This window comes from Pelmatolapia mariae, linkage group LG7 (assembly GCF_036321145.2).
Source record: "Pelmatolapia mariae isolate MD_Pm_ZW linkage group LG7, Pm_UMD_F_2, whole genome shotgun sequence".
NCBI classification, from domain to species: Eukaryota; Metazoa; Chordata; class Actinopteri; order Cichliformes; family Cichlidae; genus Pelmatolapia; species Pelmatolapia mariae.
Window position 1 is genome coordinate 58,951,363 of NC_086233.1, and position 25,032 is coordinate 58,976,394.

General features: G+C 39.5%; 1 protein-coding gene across 12 annotated transcripts in view; it reads left to right on the plus strand.

Moving 5' to 3' along the window:
* Positions 1-25,032, plus strand: part of LOC134631552 (serine/threonine-protein kinase BRSK2) — a 175,206-nt gene that overhangs the window by 96,732 nt on the left and 53,442 nt on the right. For all 12 annotated transcript variants that reach the window (XR_010094412.1, XM_063479984.2, XM_063479991.2 and 9 more), the window contains 2 exons: positions 14,965-15,050; positions 21,922-22,062. Coding sequence is in view for 11 of the 12 variants with exons in the window: in XM_063479984.2 (XP_063336054.1) it covers positions 14,965-15,050; positions 21,922-22,062 (227 nt within the window). In the remaining variant the exon portion in view is untranslated. The remainder of the gene's footprint in view (positions 1-14,964; positions 15,051-21,921; positions 22,063-25,032) is intronic.

Below are 25,032 nucleotides of genomic sequence, written 5' to 3' on the forward strand. Positions count from 1 at the left end.
CCTCAGTTTTGGATCGCTTCACGTGGCAGCATTATTCAACTACAGATGAAAAATTCTCTGTCCTTGGATATTGTTATTTGATAAACGGTCTGTATTTATTAGCTTCTTGCTGTGTCAGAGTCTGTTTTGCTCTTTGCTTGCTGCTGATTTGCTCTTGAAGTCTCTCTCTGTTCTGCCTCTTATCCCATTCAACATGCAGTCTTAATGTTCTCATGAAAGACAGGCAGGTCATTTCTGTGAGAGCTTCAGCTCTGACAGAAGTATTGTAGCAGAAGTAGTTGGAGGAACTATTGTAACACATGTCAGTAAGCTAGGTGACATCTTGCTGTCCTGCAAAGGAAAATGAGGGTAACAGATGCCAAATACTGACAGGTTTCCAACAGGACCGAGTCTTTTGCTGAAGCTGCAATTCACAGCCAATTACTGACCTCAGCCATTGTCAGTCTTGTCTCAGCAGTGTAGACTGTTGGGTGTGTGTGTGGGTGTGTGTGTAACAGCAGGTGTGGTGTATGTGCCAGTGAGAACTGAATTACGTCGGGGAGAATATGTATCTACAAAAATTCTAATTTATCAGCATTATTCTACATGTATAAAAAGAGATTCTAGGTTTTATTCCACTCATGCTGCAAGTCAGTATTTTTGGATTACATGCTAAAATGTCAGTGTGTTTGTGTCTACCTGTGCCTGTTGTTGCTAACCTGTAACACTGTTTACATGGAAATGGAGTGTGAGATTGTGTGCTGTTGCTTTGTCAGAGCCATGTAACTCAAGTACAACTCAGCCGTTCACACAGTCTGGAAATCTAATGGCACGATTCATTACCAAGCTTACATGTTACAAGTTACATGTAAATTTCCTGCTAGTTTTGGAACACATTAATGCTTATTTTAATGTTTGAGCAGGTATAGTTGAAGGCAGTCTGGTAGCAGTTATGGATGGCTCGTCGACCTGGAGAGAGTGTTTGTTGTCTGATGGCGGCGCTGTCAAAAACATGTGGTACAACCAGTGCGTGAGCTACTCTTGCTTGTGCTGTTGTTGGTCCATCAGCCTGCTGTGGAGGAGAGCAAAGTTAGAACTTACAAAGAGCTGAAGTGAAACCAAGTGTTAAAAACAATGAAAAGTATCCACTGCGGTCAGTGTCTGTACTTTCTACATTGTATTCTTAATCTTTGATGATTTTTTTTTTTTTTTGCCGCTTTTTTTCCTGGTGAATTCCACTATCGCTCAAGTGACCTTTTTCAGGTCACTTATCAACCAATCAGCATTTGATCAGCACATAAGTAATCCCCGTAGGTGGGCTATTGGATGACTACACAGCAGCACGTTCGCTGTGGGTGAAAACCTCTCTCTGTTTGCTGTCCAAATAGTAATGCATACACAGATGGACACATTTGCGGGACCACAAATTACACCTAACACTGATCTCACAAATTAGATTACAAATTCATTCTCATGTTTTGGGGCTTCCTACTATGACTGGACAGGTGTTTTCCAGCTCAAATCTAGTAGAGGTTTTCCCATATTCCCATTGTGTCGCAACCCATACTCTCATGTGTCTGCTCTTCGGACTGCATATTTGGCTGTCAGGCTGTCAGAATGATCGGGCTGTAGCTTCCTGCATAGCTCAGGCTGTGAAATGTCACCTTTTAATATGCTAATGTCTTGGGTCCCCGTGGTGCCATTAGGGGAGAGTCTGACTCGCCCAGACAGGTGTGTGCGTCTGTGTGTGTGTGTGCATGTGTATTTGCAACACTCCTGATGACAGATATACTTTGTATGCATGCATACACTCATAGACAAATATAGGCCACACACACAAATGTGCAGACGAATGTGTGCACATGTGCCATAGCAACATCCGCACGTTCTTTAGTATGAGCATGTGCACATCCTCCACGACCTATGTCATCCCTCTCCGTCTGTCCTTCTTGTGACTGGCCTTGGGAGTCAGGGGTCTGTGGAGATGAGGAGATGGGTTGAATTAATTGTCTCGGAGTATCTGGCAGAGAGGTCTTTTCTACACTCTCAGTGTGTTGAACTTTATATAACTAATGCTGAACTCTTTATTCCATAACCCTACAGACTGTGACACTAAGGACCAGAAAGACATTGAATTGTCTTGGTTAATGCATGCGTCTATGAACTTTATGTCAGTTTGTAACCAGGGAATGAGCCTTGACTACTTCAAAGAGCAAGTGCGGCCCAATGTTTTTTCACTTCTAAGCAGAAAAGCTAACAATGGAGTTACTTGAATAATAATAAGAGTCTCCGTCAGCGGGAAGTGGTTGCCTGTCATGTTTGGAATGAGAGAGAAAAAGACAGAGAGAGAATACACAGTACGTGCACATATGACAGTATGTCAGCAGTCTTTCGCACTGAGGCCAAACAGAATAAAGTAAGGCAAACCGATACTAAGAGAGAACCAACATTTTGTGCATGAATCTGAGTGCGTGTGGGTATCTCAAGGGAATAGTTGATGTTTCTGAATCTCAGTCAGTTCTCTCTCTACCTTCCTCTATTTTGGACATGTCTCTATGAGATCAGGCCATGAGGTTGAGAGAAAGCAAAAGGGAACTGTAGTAAGAAGGGAGATGGACATGTTGGGAGAAACCCTGCTGGGAAAATATAACACAGATGTCTTTGTCGGGACAATACATCTCTATGCATTTCCTGTCAGAAGTTCCTGTTTTCTTCTTGATCTGTTAACTGTGACATTCCCACATATGGCATGGCCCTTTGTGTTCACTTCCAGCGTAAGAGTACAAATCCAGCTTCCATTTCAACCATATCCCTGCTGCACACACGCACCCACGCGCACACACACACACACACACACACACTTCCTGCCCTCAAAACTGCCTTAATTCTATATGGCATAGATTCAACATGATCCATATTGACATGATGTGTTGGGTGCATATCCATGATGGGAATTACCCCTTCCACCACAAGATGCTGCACTTTTTTGACTGTTGAGGTCATTTCAGAACCGTGAACCCATTGTCATGTTCAAGAAATCATTTTGAGATGAGCTTTGTGACATGGTGGGTAATCCTTCTGGAAGTAAATGGGTGCACTGTTGTCATGAAGGGATTGACATGGTCAGTAACAATACTGAGATAAGCTGTGGTGTTTGAATGTTCAAATTGGCCTCAATTGTGGTAAGAATTACAGCATTATACCTCCAGCAGCATCCTGAGCTGTTGATACAAGGAAAGTTGGATCTTTCCTTGTATCATGGTGTTTTTATGCTGTTGGGTGGTTGGGTTGGAATTTGTTGTAAACAGCATGAAAGCATAGATCTAAGTCTTGCAGCAGATTCATCAGTGCAGACAGTGTTTTTTCCAGACAAATGGAGGACAGAAGTGTCAGGCATAAAAAAGAGCCAGAAAAAAACTGTCTAGGCAACAAAGAAGTGGTTAAAGAAGAAGCACATTAAGGTCATTGAATGGCCTAGCTAGTCTCCAGACCTCAACTCTACAGGAAATCTGTGCAGGGAGCTAAAGCTTCAAGTTGCCAAGGGGCCGCCAAGAAACCTAAAGTATTTAGAGAGTTTCTGTAAAGAGGAGTGGGCCAACATCCCTCCTGAGATGTGTGCAAATCTGGTGACCAATTAGTCTTGGTTGTGTCTTGCTTGGGGATCAAATACTATATTTCAATGACACGTAAATTAATTTATAGCTTTTGCATAAAGTGTCTTTTTTCTGGATTTTAGTTGATATTCTGTCTCTCTAGATTAAAATGAAACTACCATAACATTAGAGACATTATGTGATTTCATTTAATCACATAATGATTTCTCTCACTGTATATAAAGCTGTCTTTAGATGACACTGACTTGAGGGAAAAGACAGAAAGGACTTCAATAGAATCATAAGATTACAGTCGGCTATGGTCTGACAAGTTTTCCCTGAAAAAAGAGGATTCACTGTAACATATTTCTACCATACTGCCTATCATTATACTGTATATGAAAAAAGCAACTCCGATAAATCTGCAGTTCAGTCTTAGGGTGAGTATTATTGTTGCTAGCCGTTAGCAGAGGGATCAGGGTATCTTTAACATGCAGCAGTTGGTAGTTGCTGTTGATGCCTGCTCTGTTTTCTTCCTCTGAGCCAGTGAGCTGGTGGCTGCTGCTGCTGTTGGGATAAGGACAACTAATTAGCCAGAGTGACTCCCTCTCTTCTCCTGAAGCAGCACAACTTCAAAGTCACTCTACTGTCCCCAAGCTCAGAGAGCGAAAGGAAGAGAGGGAGAGGAGGGATGAAGTGCAGGATGAAGGAAGATAGGGAGGGAAGAGTGTGAGTGGGTCGGGGGAGGGTTAGAGAGGGTGGTGAATATGAAGTTGGAACACTTTAGATGGATGTCTTATGAGGTAGACATTGCTACATAGCCATGCTGATTTTGATGGCTTTTAAAGACCATAAGGTCAGTAAGGTGGTTTTCTAACTCTGTCCTTGATGTAAGTCAGCTCAGTTTAAATGTGAAATGTGCGCCCAAGAAATTGAAAAGTAGTTTGGAGATGCAGCAGTGTGCACTATAATTGCCCCCTTAAGCAAATATTTGAAACACTGCACTGAGGACTATAAGCCGAGAACAGCACGACAATACCACAGCTTTGGTGCGAATAAAGGCAGAAATATTTAGAGTTAATTAACAAGATCAGGGCTGTTTGAATACGTGGATTTTCACAAATGAACATATTTCATCAGAAAATCTAGTATAATTTGTGAAGTCTACATGTCTTAGTACATAATACAGATGACCTGAAATGAAAGAAAAACTCCTTTTAGGCTGTCTATATGACACTATAGTATCTGAGTTTTAAATGCGCAGAATATAAAATAATAATTTCAGATAAAACAGTCACAGAAAGACAAGGAATAAAGGTTCACCACACCAACCGACAGAGATTGTGGTGGGCGGGTGAGGAGCAGAATGCCATGGCCACAGATGAATCACACAAGTTCTAATCTTGTTATCCCGACACCTCTGTGACAGCACTGTAGCTTTCTTTCTCTGCCATCTCTTCTTTTCCCTCCTAATGATTATAGATTGTCCCTTCTCTCCCATCTCTGTATTGCCGCAAGTGAGTTGGATATAGAAATGCCTCCAACATACACACATCCTCTTTAACTTAATGTGTGTTTATCTGTTCGTGTGCATGGCCGTGCCTCTGAGTGTGCACAGACACCCTTTAAAATAAATGGGTTTCATATATTGTGCCTTGCCATGTTGATCCATCAGCTTTGTATGGTGCTGAGCCAGAAACTAGGAATTAACTTGGTTTGATTTTAACAGGTTGACTGCACAGAAAGACCATAGAATTACCAACTTTGTTTCTCAGCTGTGCTTCCGCTCAATTCTGCTGTTGATATAGAGTATGCTTAGGTTGGGTGCTTGCATGACATGCATATGCATGCTACTGGACATGTTGTAAATGTTGTAAAGAGAAATTCTTCTGAATTGGACTGCAACAGTGAAGATTTCATACAACTGGGAGTACTTTTACCATCACAGAGCAACACAAAGTGGCTCTGTCCAAAATAGAAAGAAAAGTGGGGGATCCTGTGGCCCTATCAAGCATGGACTATACGAGCATCAGTGTCTGTGTTTGAAAAATAGATGCCTCACAGGTCCTCAGCTTGCAGTATTGAAGAAGCCACTAGGCAGAGTTTCAAAGAAAAGCCGGATCTAGGGCTGTCCAAAGTTAAAAACAACAAAGACTTTGGACAGAAACTCTCACAGACACAGGTTTGAGGTCTTTGCATTAAATATTTTTGAGACGTAAAGCAAATAAACGATTTTATAGGAGTGCATGACATCTGTCAAGTATGTGGAAGAAATATGATGGTGCTGATAAATTGGAGGATTGCACAGGATAAAAGATTGCTCCATTTTGCTACATGCCATACTCTATGGGCACAGCTTGACTGGAGACATTTTTCTCTATCAACAGGGCAGTGACCCAAAGCTCCAAACTGTGCAAGAAATATAAGAGAAGAAGCGGTCAGCTGGCTTTCTGCCATTAATGAAGCAGTCACCAGATCTCAACCTGGCTGAGCTGTTGTGAGAACAGCTTGATTCTAAAGTTCTTATCAAAAATATGAGAAAAGTGCCCTGTTTCTTTTTTTTCTCCCAGTTTCCTCACAGCATCCTGTAGGGACCTAAAAAGAGTATTTTTTTCCCATAGTCGGCCTTGTTCTTTGTTCGCTATCAGTCACGATGAAGGACACTCCATATTTTATATTGTAAATTGCTTTCTAATCATCCAAATCAGTTTTTTCACAGTCTGTACTGAGTGGCAAAGAGGCTCTGGTGAAATGGAGAATAGATTTTACCTTCAGTGCCCGAAGACTGGTTTTGAAGTTGAAAGAAAGTTTTAGCCTTACTTGTGTGACTGTATAACTCATGGGTCAATATCACTGACTGAAGACACCAGACACTGAGGTTTACACACTTCTGACTGGTACTTGGAATATTAAGCATCCGGCACGTAAAACTGTGCGGCTCTTGACTGCTGCTTTGCTGCTGCTCACTGTGGCGACAAAGCTCATCAAACACATGCAGTGTTGTTTGAGTGATTTTACCTTTCATATGCCTTATCCTGATAAAACAGAGATGGAGTGCAGACTCGAAATAATGAAATGCAGGATAGCAGAACAGAAGATATAGCAGGATCCCCCACTGAGCTCGACAGGAGACAGACAGACAGACGTCTGAATCAATGGCATTTGTTTCCCCTCTTCAAAGGCAACAGCTGCTGTGTTGTCAGATAGATGAGAAAGCTTTATTTGCGTTTTTATTTGTTGTTGCTTTAGTTTTTTTTCTTTTTCTTTTTTCTTGAGCAAAGGGCATATTCTTTCCCCCTTAAGTAGGGAGATGATTTCATTGAAGAGATCAGCTGAATTCCCCTCCACAGTTCAGATAGCTTTTCATGGCTATTTATTTATGCTTTTCTACCTGTCGAGCGTGAATTTGTCTTCCTTTTCAGCCACTGAATGTTAGTAGAATCCTTTATCCATCTGTTTAAGTAGGTACATCGTGTTCCTTTTAGAGGAAAATACTCCAACCTCTATCTTTACTTTCATATTTTACATCTAATGTGCTGCATAGAATTCTCAACATGTTCCCTATATAAATATGCTTTTCTGAGTGATTTTATCACTCAGAAAAGCATGGCCCAATGGCCTGTGATTGGGCTTACTGCAAGATATCAACCTCCAACACGATGCAGTTGTCTTCATTATTGTGAATAAATTCACTAATATTTGTACAGCGTGGTGGAAATTTAGAAAAGAGCAAACATTAGCATGATTCCCATTTAGTGTTGTTTATATAATTCAGCGTGTGTGTGCGTGTGCGTGCGCGTGCGTGTGCGTGCGCGTGCGTGTGCGTGCGTGTGTGCGTGTGTGTGCGTGCACTTGAGCAGCTATTTTGACAAGGACCAGTTTTGTTTTTTGACCACTGAAGTGAGGACATCAATTGGTAAAGTATCTTCCAGGCTAATTTGCATATATTTACTTGCTTTTAGTCACGTTTAGCTGTTGCAAATAAACACGTACATTTGCTACAAATATGTTAATGACTGGTCAGTGTGTCGAACATCAAAAGCAGAACACTTTTAACTTCATCAGCTCCTTCATCTACATTTCTGAGGGGGATTGTTAGCTAATGACCCCGTTGTGCTAACACTCTCTCAAGGACGTTCTTTCCTCCATCCTTTTCTCAGTCACGTACTATACATGACTACAAGGCATAAATGCAGGCATGTACTGTAAATTAGTTTGGACACTATATATTATTGCACATGCCATTTATATAATGAAGTGGTAATAATGCGCAGTACTAACAGAGAACTTGCGCCTGTTGTGTTTCTTTATATATGTCTAATACTCACTGTATCGCCTAATTAACAAGTGTGAATGCTAAAACAACTCCCTAATTACAATGTGAGATTCATTCTGAACTTATTTGCAAAGTTTTGAGCTAATTTAAGTTGTTTCAGCTGACCACTCTTACTTATTGACTTCTTCTGTATACAGTATTGACTTCTCTGTCTGTCTGCAGTTTATGTGTCAGTAAATAAGTCACGTATTCATATGTGAAGTTAATTAGTTGGTAAGTAAATCACGTCAGCTCATCACCTATGTCTGCCTGAATTACCGCACCAAATTATCCCTGTCAATTTTTCATTACCTACTTTCTGTAAGTTGTTGTTTTTGCACATCACTTTACAAACCAGTGCAAACCAGAATGACCACTAGCTTACTGTGACAAAACTGAACATTAACGTTTGTGTGTGCAGCTTTTTCTTCTAAGAAGAATTACAAGAATTTAATGTAAATAAGGCATTTAATGCAAATTTGTCAGAATAGTTAGATAATCCACTTTCCTGAGCAGCAGCAGCAGCAACTATTTTATTAGCCTTGCATTCAGATATAGACAACAGTAGGTTATTAGCTTTACCCTAGTGTAAGTGATACTGTACAGGCGACCTTCAGATCTAATCATTACATTCTGTTCTGAGCTCTACCCTCAGTGTCTATGAAAGCCACTTCATTAATCCACATTTCACATCTCTCCACAATCCAAGGTCACCGTACCAGTCCCGTCTTGTGAAATTAGTGAGTGACATAAACGAATGAATTGACAATAACCAAAAAAAACAAAAAAACGTTGCTGCCAGAGCGATCCACTGCCTGCCTGTCACTGATAAATTGCTCATTCTGCAGGTGGCTTTTGCAGAAAAAAACATGCATAGTCATTCACATAAGCAATCACACGTCGTCTCTGCGACTCTTTAGCATGTGTCCTTCTAGTGCATCCATAAGCCCATGCAGTGGATTTGAAGAGGTTTTCATGATTAGACCCAGTGTCCGCAGGGTCTAAAGCACCTCTGCTATTAGACTTTATTAGGACCAAGGTTATCCAGGGACATGTCTGTTAGGTTGAAATGATATGGCCTGCCACTGGTCTAAGTGCCAGCCTGATGAATCTGTCAACAGCACAGGAACACATCACAGACATGATTAGAGAGACAGAATGAGAGAAACTGAGAATAAATGAGGGCCAGCAGAAGAAGATGAAGAGGAGGAGTGATACCAGAATTGGTCTTGGGTGGGAAGGGGTAATGAGCGCAATTTCAAAGGTTGGAAGATGGATAAAGGATAAGGACTAGCCAGCTAGCAGAGACTATGTCCAGATCGATTTACATGTCTCTGGCATTGATCAAACTCCCCCGTGTAGGGAATTTACCTCCGCTTCACAAAGGATGACTGATAAAGTGATTATCAGAGAAAAACCTGCTGCACTGACTGACTGCGTATGTATCAGTGTAGTTTACATTTGTGTATTTGTGTGGTCCACAAGGACGGAGAAGTGATAAACAGAAAAAGATGAAAGTAGGAGAGAGATTACTTTTTTCAGTTCAAAAACTTTCACTGAAATGGGATCATACAAATAAATGATTTTATTTTGTGTTTGTTTTGCTCCCAGTGCGACCAGCTCAGTTGTGAGAGATAACGCAGCTACCTAATGTGCACACGCCTCACCTCAACAAACACTGTTAAATCCACTGCCCCGAGCCTGTCTTTGTAAATTTCCAAACCAATTTTGGATAAGCAGGTTCCCCCAGAAGCACACATTAATATCATCTCAAAGTTAGTGATTATGCGCTGCACAAGAAGTAGATTTTGGGACACATTACAGACTGATGCCCTCTGCAATGTTGTAACGAGTAGATAGTCTGTGTTTGTCCTTGAAACAGATGTCCTTACATGCTGGTTACCAAGACTGACATGCAGCAGTCTTCAGCAAATCAACTCCTTCCAACTAACATGCATGTGCAAGAACACAGACACACACACACACATGCTTGCATGCACACCAGCTTGGCTACCTCCTGTCCCTTATTCTGCCCTACTGGCTCACTGACCGACATATGGATGGATGGAGGTGGCTCTTGGCTTGCCATGATCAGTGGAGTGTATGTGTACAGTGTGTGTGCAGCATAGAGTAATGTATCCACATGTCACAAGTATGAATGCTGACAAGCTGACTGGTTTTGTCTGTGAGCCAGTAGCCAAGCTGTGTTGTCTCCTCCCCTTCTGCTCCCTAACAGTTAGACCAGGTCTCCTTCTCTACAGCCGTTACCCCATCCAGATCTTACGCCTCTTTTCCCCATATGTTAACTGTTCATTCTATCATTACCCTAAAATAGTAACTATATATATAAATATCATAATGTAGTGTGAAATATGATATCTACTTGTATAATGTTGAAGACTGGTAGATTAAGAGTAAAAACTGCTTTGTTTAAAAAAGTAATCTTTGAATTATAAAGCTGAGCTGTATGAAAATACATATTTTGGGGGAAAAAGATGTTATGCTGTAAAGATAATGATCTCTGGCACAAAGCTGTTAGAAAACAATATAATAGATTAATGTTAAACCATGACTCATGCCATCATAATCCTATATTTTACACATCTTTCAAAACGCTGAGAAATATGGAAACGTAAAAAAAAAATCATTGTTGTCAGTTAATGTTGATATTTGGTTTGTTCTGCAAAGTAAAGCCATTAAAGTGGAGAGGTCTCTCGCGTCTTTTGATGCTTGTAACTCGTTACGTTGCTGCCTTGTGTTATCATTCACACTCTGCTTGGTGCATGGCAATGTTAAACAGGTTGTCCTTTCCCCATGTTGTGTTAATTAACAATAAAAGACCCAGGAGATGGGGTGGTGATGTGCAGGGAGGATGGCTCAAGCTGGCACCACTGCTCCTCCCCCCATTTCATAACACTTTTCTTTTGCTGTTCTCTGTTGGAGAGAATTACATGGCTTTTCCTTTATCCCTTCAACATCCACACACCCCCCCTGTCTCTCTTTTGTTTGTTTTTTATCCACCCAGCAGCTTTTGCACGCACTACAGCCTCAGTGTTAGCATAGCCACCCTTTTTTTTTTTTATCTGACACACATGGCTGCCCTGCTGACTTTGATCCTTAGATCTCAGTATCAAGGGACCATTCACTCACTTGCCTGGGGAGGTGACAGAAATGTCTGTGTTTTCCTTCTGTGGAGTGAGAGAGGCCGGCTGCAAAAATGGTGTGAGGTGCAATAAGTGGAGAGTGAGAGATGACAGAGCCTGTGATCCAGTATTTCACCCTTTGAGATTTTGGGCTGGCTTCTGTGTTTGGTCATTCTGTCACATGCGACATGAATCTAATTTCTTTGCGTCTTTGTTGTTGTCTGCATGCCTGTAATCCCCTGGCCTCTATCACTGGCCATGGTGATAAAACTATTGATGTTGCCACTCATTTGTTTGCTCATCCATTCGGTCATTTAGATCCAGGGTTGTAATTTAACAAATCAATAGCAAGCTGATGGAACTATGCTAAACTGGCTGTCATCCTCTGAATTTGGAGTGACACCACTTACTCCTTTTGTCTTATTTTTCCAAGTAGCTACAGCCTTCTCAGCCTTTCTCCCTCACATATGCGTATTATTCTATTGCAGCATCTACACTTTGCTTGCAAATTGTAGTAAAGGTAATAAGTCATATAAGCTGTACTTTTTAGACCGAACAACATCAAGACCATTAGGACCATGAGACGTTTTCTTTCAGCATACAGCTTGCTTTTTTATTACAGCTTAACTGTAGTTGCAGTTGTTGTCTTAGTTAACATCTTTTAAAAAAATCACTGTTGCTGTTCCTTCCTATTGATTCATCTATTGTGGCAGGATGTGACACTGATGGGAAAGCCTGTGGGTCTAAGTGTGCCAATCAGCTCTTTCACTAACAAGCTCCTGTTCTGATGTCTTCTGCTAATGATGTCCACTTCACAACAATAACCACACTGCTTTACATTCGACCCCTTTTTTCTGGTGAGGCGTCTTTTTTCCTGCCTTGCAGACCCGTTTTGTTATCGAGAAATTGACCAGAAATTGCTGTAATTTGAACTGCCAAACAAAAAAAGAACACAAGACAAGATAAAAAGAGTGTCTTCATCTAACCTCGTGTCCATCTGTTTAGGTGCATGTGTGTATCTTGGTGAACAATGTCCAAGTTTCTGCTAATAAAGGCCTAATGAAGTCCCATGGAGAAATGGCAACTGGAGAGAATTGTCCACACTCACAGATGTGAAATTTAATGAGAGACCGTGGCATTCACAGGAGCCAGGCCAAGATGGGGAATGGCCACCTGGTATTGTTTATTACTAGCATGAAGTTACAGAGTGTGTGTATTTGAGTGAGTGGGCAGTTAGTGGCTGTGTGGATAAATGCAGAAACCATTGGTGTTCCTCCTTTGTGTGTGTGTTTCATGCATTAGGTATGCATTAATCCACTGCATGAACAGAACACATACTGTGTGACCCCTTTTCCAGAAGAAAGCAAATGAGGAATAACCGTATTTTTCCAGTCACCTTTTGATAACTGTAGGATACTTAATGAAAAAAGGCATTACTAGAAAGAGCAAAGGTTGCTTCACAGATTTATAATAGTATGTTAATCAACACCAAATCTTGCAATAAGCAGACTGTTGTTCAGTTAAGTCTTCACATTAAGCCTCATTTCTCTTTTTTTCAATTAACTAAAAGGAGGTGTTAAAAGAAGCTTAGGATGTCGGCCCTGTAGGATTTCGACAGCTCATCTCGAGTCCTGGTTAGCATTAGTCTCCTTGCAGGGAGCCTACTGCCAGCTAGCGAGCTAGCCACCATGGGCTCATTCTTAACAACGCACCTTAGCCTCGGGTGAGAAAGTGGCATAGTGCAGTGCTGCTGATAGCACTCATTAGTGTCTGGATTAACCCTGATTAGCCTAGCTTTTTCTCATGCTGCTTCTTCATGCCAGTGGTAATTATCACTTTATACCCTTTTCAGACTCAGATGTGTGCCTAGTTTTTCTAATATATTTTATATAGCTTTTTATTCTCTTGTGTTTTTTTTTTGTTTTTGTTAGGCCCAGCTTGAATAATAAAACGCTACACCGCATTTTCTTTGGAGAGACTGAATGTATTTAAGCAGGTTTTTAATTGTGTTTTTGCCAGATACAAAGTTATTTGCCTGAAAAATATGAATTGTGTGTAAAGGTATACCACAATCACAGACTGAGCAGAGACCACTAACAAAACCTGTCTTGAAATTAAAGCATTGTGAGTATATAAGTCAATAAGACATGGAGATTTGTGTGTATTACTTATTGAACAAACAGCTTTGGAGAATTTAATGAAAACATAGTTAGCTGGCAGATCACAGTTTTGACTTCATTCCACACGAGTGTTCATAAAGCCAAGCCACGCTGAGTATGACATTAAAGCAACGTGAAGGCTGTCACAGTCAAATGACATAGTGAAATTGATTTTGATGAGATTGAGAGAGGAGCCTTTAACTCTCGCTGTTCTTTCATCTTCATCCTTGTCAGTCAAAGTTAGATGCTGAAGGTGGAAGGGAAGATGGGCAAGAATTGTGGAAGGGTGAGCTGATGGCCGAGAGGAGACCAGGAGGACAGGGTGCTGAAGAGCAGTGGTGGATTCTGTCGAAGTGGGTTGCATGCTGATTTTCAGTGGCAGCTGTACATGCTGACAAAGACCTCTGGAGATGGTGATACAAATCCAGAGTGATCAGCTGGATTTTGGTGAAATTCTGCTTTGTACATGTCACCTAGCAGCTCTGTACACAAAACAAAAACAAAACGTAGGGATTTTAGTTGTCTCACCTGTCTGTTTCTTCTGGACACAGTAGTGTTTATATTTACAGTACAGTCAATAACTCGAGTGTAAAGAAGCCTCTTGTGGGCAATGTTCATGTACCTGAGTGCACATTTTGACCCGTATTGACCTATGCTTTGTGTTGTTGACTGTGGGTAAGAGCCAGTCCGTGGACAGTGTTCAAATGTGGAATGTGTGACTCTGACACATTATTCTCCCTCACATTTCTTATCGAAACAAACTGACTTGTGTTCACGTCAGGAAAACCAATGGATTATGAAATGTGACAGTATTTTCAAGGCTTGTTTTGTGAGAGAATGTGTAAGATAAGGCAAATGCAACCTGTTTTCCATCTGTTTTTGAAGCAAACATGAGATAGCAGTTATTACTGGCTGGGAAGCTAACCAGCTCAGAGTCTGATCAAAGCTTATCTTTGTCCGTTCTCTCACTAGAAAGTAACAGTCAGGTCCTTTCCTTAGTTTACTTATTCCAAAAAGTTGGTACACTGTGTAAAATGAAAAAGAATGTAATGATTTACAAATCGCATAAACCCATTTTTATTCACAATATAAAAAAACATATCAGATGTTTCAAGAACCAGCAGAAAGAACCAATAAAGAAAATCACTATTGGATGCTTGTGATCTTTGGGCACTCAGATGACACTGCATTAAAAGCAGATGTGATTCTGTCATGGAAATCACTAAATTGGCTCTGGAACACTTTGAGACAAAGCTTAAAATAGACTGAAGCAAAGTGGAAAGAAGTTCTGTGGTCAACAAGCAATATTTCAAAACTATTTTTGGAAAAAAATTGACTCTGACAATTCGGTTGCCTATGGAATTGGCGGCTTACACATCTGGAAAAGCACCATCAGTGCTCAAATGCTGAAAAGACTATGCCAAAAGATGTATTTGCATCTATTACAGCAGCTTGACTTCATAGTAGAAGACTCCAGGTGCTAAACTGGTTTGCCTGCAGTTGGTTTGTACAACTGTTACAGACTGGTGGAAACCCTTTCAGCAGTGCCTCATCAGGGGATGTTTTTGGGGTTATTGAGTACTTTGCACCTAAACCAAAGTACTACACTACTTTGGTACTAAGGTTTAAAAAAGAGAAAGAAGGGAATATTTATTTTTTAATAGGCCCGATTATATTCTTGGTGTGGAGTCTTTTTAGGAATGTAGCAATATTGATGATGCAGTAATCAAAACTCTTTTTACTAATTTCTTCTTCCGTCTTTTTCTTTCTTACAGGTGGAGCGAGAAATAGCTATTCTGAAGCTCATAGAACACCCACATGTTTTAAAGCTACACGATGTCTACGAAAATAAAAAATACTTGTAAGTATCACCAGCTGATTTTGGTCCACTTTTGATGTGTGTGAAATATACAAAATCATAATTGTAATGCAAACACAATAAAAGATTGGAAATTTGTGTAACAACTTTTGTGACTATGAGATATTCTTACAGTCAGCGGCTGTTTTGGACACCAGAACAGTCGTTAAAATGCCACAAATCATTGTGGTGGTCTGCAGAGCAGTTGTGATTGGTGTATTATGATTGCAGGCCAACAACTACAGCCTTAGAGGGATAGATGCTCCATTAGTATTGGCATGAAGCATTTAATTTAGTTGTGCACGCTAGGGGACTGCTAATAGGGAGAGGAAGCCTTCGTAATGTAAACACCATGACATGCTTATCAGAGGCAACACCATGGCATTAAGAAACATTAGCCATGAAGAGCCTGCTGCAGCAGCTGCACATACACACACAAACACATGCACGCACACTCGTGCAGACACTCATACATTTATCAGCTTACTTTAGCAGTGGTGAGTGACAGCCCCATCAGTTGTTCATAGTAGACCTCTTGATCTATAGAAGACTGTTTGCCAACTAAATTCAATTAGTTTTCATTTTTAGCTTACAAAGCAAATAGGATTGGACATGCAGTGCTGTACGTGTCATCTTTTAAGATGATAGGAACTGCAAAATATTATGATTCATCCTATAATTGGATTATTAAAATCACATTTTGTGCACATTGCTTCATGACTTCTGACAGACGGTCAGTAGCGTCACAAAAGACAAATTGATTTACATTTGCACCACGAGTGACTTGAATACACTCTGAGCTTTGCACAAGTGATGTAATTTTTCTCTTAATATGTTTCAGATTCTTAGTGCGATATCTCCACTTGAAAGCCAGTAATTGATAGACATACAGCATGTTTGGAGCTTGCAGGCCCAGAGCTTGAAATACTTATTATTCTGCTGGCACACGCTGTTTAAACTGGTGTTGTGGGTGTGTACAAGAGGTGATAGGGAATTTAAAGGAGCCTGAGAGGAATTTTGGTAAAAGAAACAAACTATATCGGAGAGATTCTTCAAGTAGCCTCAACTTGGAAATGCAAAATTTCTTGCAAATAGTGTATGATTTATTTATTTTTTTTAGCCTAAGATGTATTGATCTTATTAAGTTTGTTTAATGATTCACAACAACAATCAATCAAGGAATGCAAGATCTACTGTTGTTGTAAGAAATTTACATACACTTATCATGGGCATGAATGTCATGGTAATTTCATTTTCAGTGATTTCTTTGAAATGTTGTTTTTCCAGGGTGGAATGATTGTACAGCATACATTTTTAATGACTTTGAAAAACAAGAATTTGGTCCACAAGTTTGAAAAAAATTTATTCTCTCCACACAGGGACAAAAGTATAAATACAGGGTCAAATATTTGCATACACCCCCGCTAAGGTTTGGTTAAAAGGCCCTTAGCAAATCGCACCTTAATCAGATGCTTTTGGTAGTCATCAACAAGCTTCTAGCATAATTCTGGCTGGATATCTGACCACTCTTCTAGACAGAATTGGTAGAGTTCATTTAAAGTGCTTGGTTTCCTGGCACAGACCTGCCTTTTAAGAACAGTCCATAAATTTTTAATAAGGTTGAAGTCTGGGCTTTGAGAAAGCTATTCCAGAAGCTTAACGCTAGCTTGCTTTATTCATTCCTAAACCAGTTTTGATGTGTCTTTGAGATCATAGTACTTTTAGGAGATCCAGTTGTATCCAAGTTTCCACCATCTAGCTCTCAAACTCTAATTTATTTATAAGATAGAAACAAAAAACCCCAACTTATATTGACCAAATTGCTGCACCACAGATTTGATAAAAGTAAATAGGCAAAGAGAAGAGAAATAAGTAAAAGTATGCTAGCAGGTGCTAAACATATACAGTCATGGCTGAAAAAAGCATAGGAGACACAATGAGTAAATCAGACAAACTCAAATTCCAATGAATAATAATAAGTTTTAGGTTTAGTTTTAAAATACTCAGTGGAAGGAGCAGATATCACTATGAGGGAAATGCTGTTCTACGTTGCTAAGACTCCTCTGATTTAAAATCCAGAGTAGCAGACAGTCAGAAGCATCCGATCAGCTGACTGGAGGAAACAAGAAGTCAAGTAGCTGTGTAAGAGGTTGGACATGTAAAAAGGAGGCAGGCCAAGAACAGCTTTACAGAGCTTTACAGAGGATCTTGAAATCACTTCTAAACTTCACTGGTGGAGAATAGCTTAAACAGATTAATCTGATTTCTTTTTGAGGTGCCTTTGAGCAGCCTAGCAGCAGTATTTTGGGCTGAGCTGAATCAGAGGAGGAAAAAAGCTATTTTTAACTATTGAGTTAATTTGCTTATCTTAAAGCCAGATTCAAATATCACGCCAAGATTTTTGACCAAAGAAGAAGTTGTAAGAACAGGTTGGGACCTAAGACGGAACCCTGAGGTACCCCACAATAAAGTGTAGCTGTGGAAGAAGAACTGTTTCCAAAGCTGACAGAGAATGCTCTATTTTTGAACCAGTGTAGTGCCAGCACAGAAGTGCAGGCATTGTAGGGAATAGAATAGAATAGAATAATCCTTTAATTGTCCCACAAGGGGAAATTTGGTTGTAACAGCAGCAAAAAGACACATATACAAACAAACAGTACACAGGACACAGAACAGAAACCTACACAATTTTTCTTAAATATTTACATTAAGGACAATGGTTACTATATACAGAGTATTGTACAGTTATTAAATTAAATAAAAATAACTACAGATAAGAGGCAAACCAGGTTGTAGTGCAACTCGGTTAATTAACTTATTGCAGTTACAGTGCTGATGTAAACATCTATGTTTGTTGGGAGCAGTTCTGATTGTACAGTCTGACAGCTGCAGGGAGGAAGGACCTGCGGAAACGCTCCTTCATGCATCTAGGATGCAGCAGTCTGTCACTGAAGGAGCTCTGCAGTTCAGCAACATTTACATGCATGGGGTGGGAGACTCTGTCCATCACAGATGTTATTTTGGCCAGAGTCCTTCTGTCTCCCACCACCTGCACTGGGTCCAGGGTGCATCCCAGAACAGAGCTGGCTTTCCTGATGAGTTTATCCAACCTCTTCCTTTCAGCTGCCGATAAACCGCTGCTCCAACATACCACACTGTAAAAAATGACAGATGCCACCACAGAGTCATAGAAGGTCTTGGAATGTTGTAAGCAATGGCATCGCAGAGATTAAAGAGGACAAGGAACAGGTATTTTCTTGATGTGAAGCTGAAAGAATTTCCATACTTGTTCTATCAATTTTGAGCAATCTACTAGTATCACTCATAGCAAAACAGCCCCATAACCTGATCCTACCACTACCATGCTTGACAGCTAATATAGTTTTGTTAGGTTTGAAGGCCCCACGTTTACTCCTCTAAACATACAGCTTGTAATTGTGGTCAAACAGCTCGTTCTTTTGTTTTGTTTGACAATAAAATTTAGATTTAGAACTTTTATGTAGTTCTAGAAATTTAGAACTTTAGAACTGAAGAAGCTTCTTGGATAAGAGCTAAAACATCTTCAAGAAACTTCAAGAAAAAGTTGAGTCGCTTTCTTTCCAAGCTCCTTAGACTAACATGACTTGCGTGACTGAGAACCTACACAGCCATATTTGACAATAAATCTTTTTCCTGACGACATTTTGCTTGTACATGTGGGCAGCTGCTAATTTTGGTCGAGCCTGGAGGTGTGGATTTTGGGACAGGGGCTTATATCTTGGTTAGCACGCTCACAGTCTATGGTGAGCTTGAGCCTTGGGGGTTCCTGGGTTGTTTCTGAACATCTTAACCAGTTTCCTCTCATCTGAGGTTGACAGTTTAGGTCTTCCAGACAAGTACAAGTTATTCAGTTGTGACACTTCTGAATAACTTGTACTTGCATACAATTGTTTGAACTGTTGATCTTGAAATCTACAATTGTATCCAAATAGCTCCAAGAGACTTTCCCAGTTTGTGTGAATCTACAGTTTTTTGGTCTTCGCTGAGTTTCTTGGACTTTCCCTTGTTCTCAGTAATCAATCAGTAGTCAATCCAATGGGAGCAAACAAATGTATTTATTGCGACACATACTCTACAATCATTCCACCCTGGAAGAAGAACAGTTTAAACAAGTCATTAAAAACAAAATGACCCATATTACCATGGCATTCATGGCTAAGGTCAGCTTATGAAAGCTTCTGACTACAACTGTATGTCTATAAGAGTTAAGAGTAGTAATAGAATTTTCCTAAACCTTGAATACTTTAGCTTAGATATAATATAAAATCTGAAAGATTCTTGCATCATAATAAAGCTATTTTTTCAGACACAAATACAAATTTAAAACAGAATAATCGGAGTGATTACAGCAGTAACAAAAATGTATCTTTTTTAGGGTAAACTCAGTGGAGCATCCTGCCTAAAGGCCAGCATTTTACCTCACAGGGAAATTATATTTGTAGCCCTCCTTATTCTGCATGCAAAATGTATGTGTTTTTGTAATTTGTGTTCACTCACTTGTGTTTGGACTGGTTGTTATTTTTGCCAAAGCTGCCGAGGCTTTTCCAACAAAGGTTCTGCCTTTGGACTGAGGGCTGTTTAATGAGCACATGCGCTGTCACTAGTTACAGTTTGAGACGCCATATGTTAATAAAATGAAAGAGATCCATGTGCACCCTAATATCCAGAAGGGGAGAGACAGAATATTTTACTATCAGTCTGGATTTCACTTTGTCCTAGTGAAGATGGAGTGAGTTTGAGTACAGGATATATGAGCAGTTGAGATCGGAGCACGGCCGGGGCACTCCTTGCTTTCAATCCACAGACACAGCTGCAGGCATGGGTCAGTGAAGATTCATCTCCTCCCTCTCCCCTTGGAGCTGCAGAGCATGGCCACACAGTCAGGATGACAGAATGCTTGGCCACACAGACTCAAAGGCCACCTGACGAAGGGCCGCATGAAATGATGAAGTGATGGCAAGGAGGGTGTGTGTGTGTGTGTGTGTGTGTGTGTGTGTGTGTGTGTGTGTGTGTGTGTGTGTGTGTGTGTGTGTGTGTGTTATGCACAGTGTTGGGCAAGTTACTTTGAAAAAGTAATTCAATTATAGTTACTAGTTACTTCTTCAAAAAAGTAACTGAGTTAGTAACTGAGTTACAATATTCTAAAAGTAATTAATTACTTGAAAAGTAACTATTGCGTTACTTTAAAAAAAACGTTTAACCCTCTGGGGTCCAGGGTATAATTGGCCATTTTTAACTACTTTTGATTTTCCCTCCACATTTTACCTTTAAAAACTATTTACTTTGCCTTGTTTGGTATCATCCTTTTCAGCACAACCTCACGTGTCTGAATTTACAGTCATGTTTTCATTTTGATATACTGTATTAACACAGTTGATCTAAAATCAGACAAAAAACATAAAATCAGAGTAGAAAAAGTTATATTTTTACTGTAACAACCACAAACATGTTTAATGAATCATATTTCATAACTTTAAATGCAAATATTAATTGTCAATTTTAAAATCCTATGCACAAGTTTTGCAAACAACAAAGTTATTTGCATCCATTTACCTTTTACCCTTTTTTAAAATAACAATTTCAAACTATTTAAAGAACAATCAGCTGTTCTGCATTCAATAAGATGCCACACAAATTATTTGTGCCACTCCAAAAAAATAATTTCTGTCCACTATAAAGGAGAACATCACAGCTGATACCTGCAGGTCTGACAGCAGCAGGTGTATCACTCCTGTTTCTACCTGGAGACAGCAGTCGCCTCATTGTTCTGACACACAACACAAAACTATCCACAACACTACACACTAAGTACACAAGACAACACATTAACTACACACTCCAAACACGCTAAACGTCACAAATCTCTCACATCTCAAAACTCGCGCTCTCTCTTTTTCTGCTCTTTCTCTCTCTCTCTCTCTCTCGCCGTCACTCCTAAAACTTCCCCTGTTTTTTTTTTTTTTTTTGCTCATAAGCAGAGAGTGCTTGCTAGCGCTAACGTGATGAAACTATTGAGGAAAAAACTCCGTGTATATCTTGTTTATCACGACTCTGGTTTTACGTGGCCTATCAACACAATTTAAAACTGGTATATATCACCTTGTTGCTTTGTCTTTAAGTGGTCATATGATTAGCTTACCACGACTACTTTATTCTTCCTCAGTCAAACAGCAGCACTCATGCGATTGTTTTGCCCCCTTAGCTCCAGGTGTTGTGCTAGACAGTGATCGTTCGTGATTGCCGTCCGCGGGAGCGCGCAGCTGTAACGTCCAGATTACTTACATAGACAGCTACTTCCGTGCAACTGATATAAGATGCGGTAACACAGCTTCAACCGTCTGTTTGTTGAAAAATAGTAACGGACCGCATTTTCTTGTTAGTAACTGTAACGGCGTTGTAACGATAGGAATAGTAATTAGTTAGATTACTCGTTACTGGAAAAAAGTAACGCTGTTAGTAACGCCGTTATTCCCATCACTGGTTATGAAGCTAAGTAGATGGACAATAGATCGCCAAAGAATTATAAAAAAGATTAATCAGCATGATATAGCTTTTCAAAGATAAAGATTTGAAAGGTTGTTGGTCTTTAATCTATGTGTTTCGAGGGAACTATCTTCCTGCCTTTGCTCCATTTCTCAGAAACCTTAGAGGTCCAAGGTTTTTCTTTTCTTTAGGGCTTTGTAAGGGGACTTTGTAGAGAGGGCAGGTATTTGTTCTTGCCTCTTCAAGTTTTTTTTTCTTTCTCGGTGCATGTATGAGAGTTTTTCCTCATGTACTCTCTTCATTTCGTCCTTATTTCTTTGGCCAATTTCACTGTCTCCTCTCTGTTTCTCAGGTACCTCGTGCTAGAACACGTGTCTGGTGGTGAACTGTTCGACTACTTGGTGAAGAAAGGCAGGTTAACACCTAAAGAGGCCAGGAAATTTTTCAGACAAATCATGTCTGCCTTGGATTTTTGCCACAGTCATTCCATATGGTAAGTGACATCCTCATGAAAAACATCCTGTCATAGCTGCTGCTACTGTGCAGGGTCTAAAGGGTTGGATTGCACTTATGGAACTGGAGCTAATAAACGATACTGTATGAAACAGTCCAAACTTTTTTTCATTGATACTATTCATTTAGATGCTCATCTGTGATTTTGACATTGGGAAAACAAATATAGTTTTGACATAAATGAAGGAAACACATATTCTCAAATATACCTTGATAAAATAAATGCTTCAATATTTGAGATGTAAGAAAAAATATTGAATTTAAAATTGTAATAAGATTAGCTGTCCTCTGCATACATACAAATAGGACTGTAATACAAGAACTTTGTGAAAACCACAGACTAGATGTAATATTTGAGATACTTGGAGTTAAAACCACATTCATTATGTGGGATCCATAAAAAACATCAGTTACATTTAAAAAAATTTATAAAACTATCATACCCAGGAGGCGTAACAAAGTCAATTTGGTTGTCATACAACATTGAACAAATAATGAGTTCCCCAGTAATGACTTCTGGAAAGATGCAGACTTTTCCTAAAGTGAATCTATAATCTAAATTTCAGTCAGTTTATTCAGATCTTTGGAGTGCTGTTTAGTTTTCATACCAATGATTCATTATGGAGATTACAGAACAGGGAAAAAAACTTAATATTGCTTATTTTGCTAAGTGTTTGTGAGTATCGCTGACATGTGGCAAAGAGAATCTCAGGCACATATCTGAATCTATATGCATTCTTTTCAAACAAAATCAAAAGGAAATATGAGTTTGTTTATCGTGAAGCAGATAAGCCATGACAAATCAGTGAAAAAGATGTGGTGATAACTTGAAAAGTTGAAAGTATGATTCAGTGAGAAGCAGAAGGGACATTTTTTCTCAGTAACATGATAAATTAGGCCTGTGCAAAGGTCTCAGATTACTTTTCAGGTGTCTCTATTTATTTCTGCAAACCTGCAAGGTTAGGCAGAGTGAAGGAAAGAGTAGAAATCCTCTTATAAGGAAGGAGGACAAACATAGACATATGCAAACTGTGGAATAGTAAAAGCACACCCTGTGGAAGAATGGGGACGTCAGAACTGGATGACCGTACCTGCTGTAGTGTGTGCGCTCATTTCTTTTCTTCTTGATATGAAATGTTTTCATAGTGAACCCATCTATATTTTATATTCTGTGTCTTTTAGAAGATTATTTTTGCACGACAATAAACCTGTTCTAAACATAATTTCCATAACATGCTCCAACGTGACACATTTTGTTTGACTTCGGGGGGTAATTTAACTGTTTACCAGCTCATAGGCTAGAGGCAATCATATAGAACTCAGAAGTCAAACATGTCAGCAGGAGACTGATTTAGGAACCTCATTTGTTTGTATGTGTTTGTTTCTCACTTTCTATGTGTGTGTGTATATAGGGTGTGTCATGTGGAGATTATACATAGTGAACATTTGTTTTCCTAAACAAGGCAGTGTGTTTGTTTCTGTGTTTCAGAGTGTATTCTTTTATTCTGTGTTTTATCAGCCTCTTCTTACATGTTAGAGCACCAGGACCATAGAGCTGAATAATATCAAATGCATTTATTTTTACCTTGTCGAGGAATAAAAACTGTAAACCTCCAGCTACTTGCCAGAAGCTGCAAAAGGAAATTGCAAGATTCAACATACAGACAAAATATAGTCCTACATTCAGCTACTTGAAATTTATAAATACTTTGTGTATTATTTAGTAAAACAAATAACAGCTGGGTCTGTTAATGTAAAATAAAAATTAACAGGATGAGTTTAATTACATAATCTAGTAACATAACATGCATAACAGTAAATTCACACAAGTGAAAAATGTTAAAAATTCTTAATGACGGGTTAATTTGATGAGACGTGGAGAATTGGAGAGGGAACCCAAATGCAGGACGTTAAATGCTAGCACAGAAAACCTAAGCAGGAACTCAGACTTGAACATGTTCAATCAAAGTTTGAAACAAAAATACAGAAAAAGAACACTTCACACTGAATAAAGATGAAGATAGAAAGTCTAACCAGTCAGCTAGAAAGTCCAAAAAAAGAGAGAATGGAAAAGGAGAAAAAGAGAATAGCCACACCATAAACCAGAATGCACGACTCAGAGAGCAGACTAAAACACAATGCAAAAGGACAAACGGGAAGGAAAATAGTACAAAAATACAAGGGAGCAAATCCCCCTATTCACTCTTTAAGTGAATAGAATTCAAAAGTTATGAGAACAAAACTCAAAATCCTGTGGCAAAAGACCATCACATTCATATTATTAAATTATTGATACACTGTGTACCTGAGGCCAATCATGAAGTACAGTAGACAAACCTGCTGCTACAGAACAGAACTAAAAAATAATAGAACTGGAGTCATGTTTGTTTTAGTAAATGTGCTGATTGTTTTCACAAGTTAAAAATTCCTGCATATTTATCTACCTGCATATTTGCCAAAGTAAGCATATAAAAGTTCTTTGTAACCAAGACTATTCACTCTGCTTTTGTTGTGTGTGTCAACTGAGTCAACATGGCGAGTCAGATTTCACTTCAGCAAAATTAATGTTTGAATAAACAGTCGAGCGTAGCTAAGGTGCTGTACAAAACGTAGGGCAAAGACTAGATCAGGGTCCATGTTTACTTGCAGAAGTAACAATCAAAATGTGCTCATTATCCAGCACATTATGATTTTGTTTCCTTGCTGATCACACTGTGATAGTCATCACTGGCAGGGGCTTGAGATTTAAACTAGGAGATCATCATAAAACCCTAGCGCAGCCATGGCCAGGCCATGGCCATTGCATTTTTCATTGGCACTATAACTGTTTCCAGTTATAGCCAGTCAACTCATGATGATAATGTATGCCCATCATAACTTTTGTGCCAAGGCTATGTGGCTGAAAGTGCTACAAAGAGACGCAGAGGCTTTTCTGTTTCTCCGTGCACAG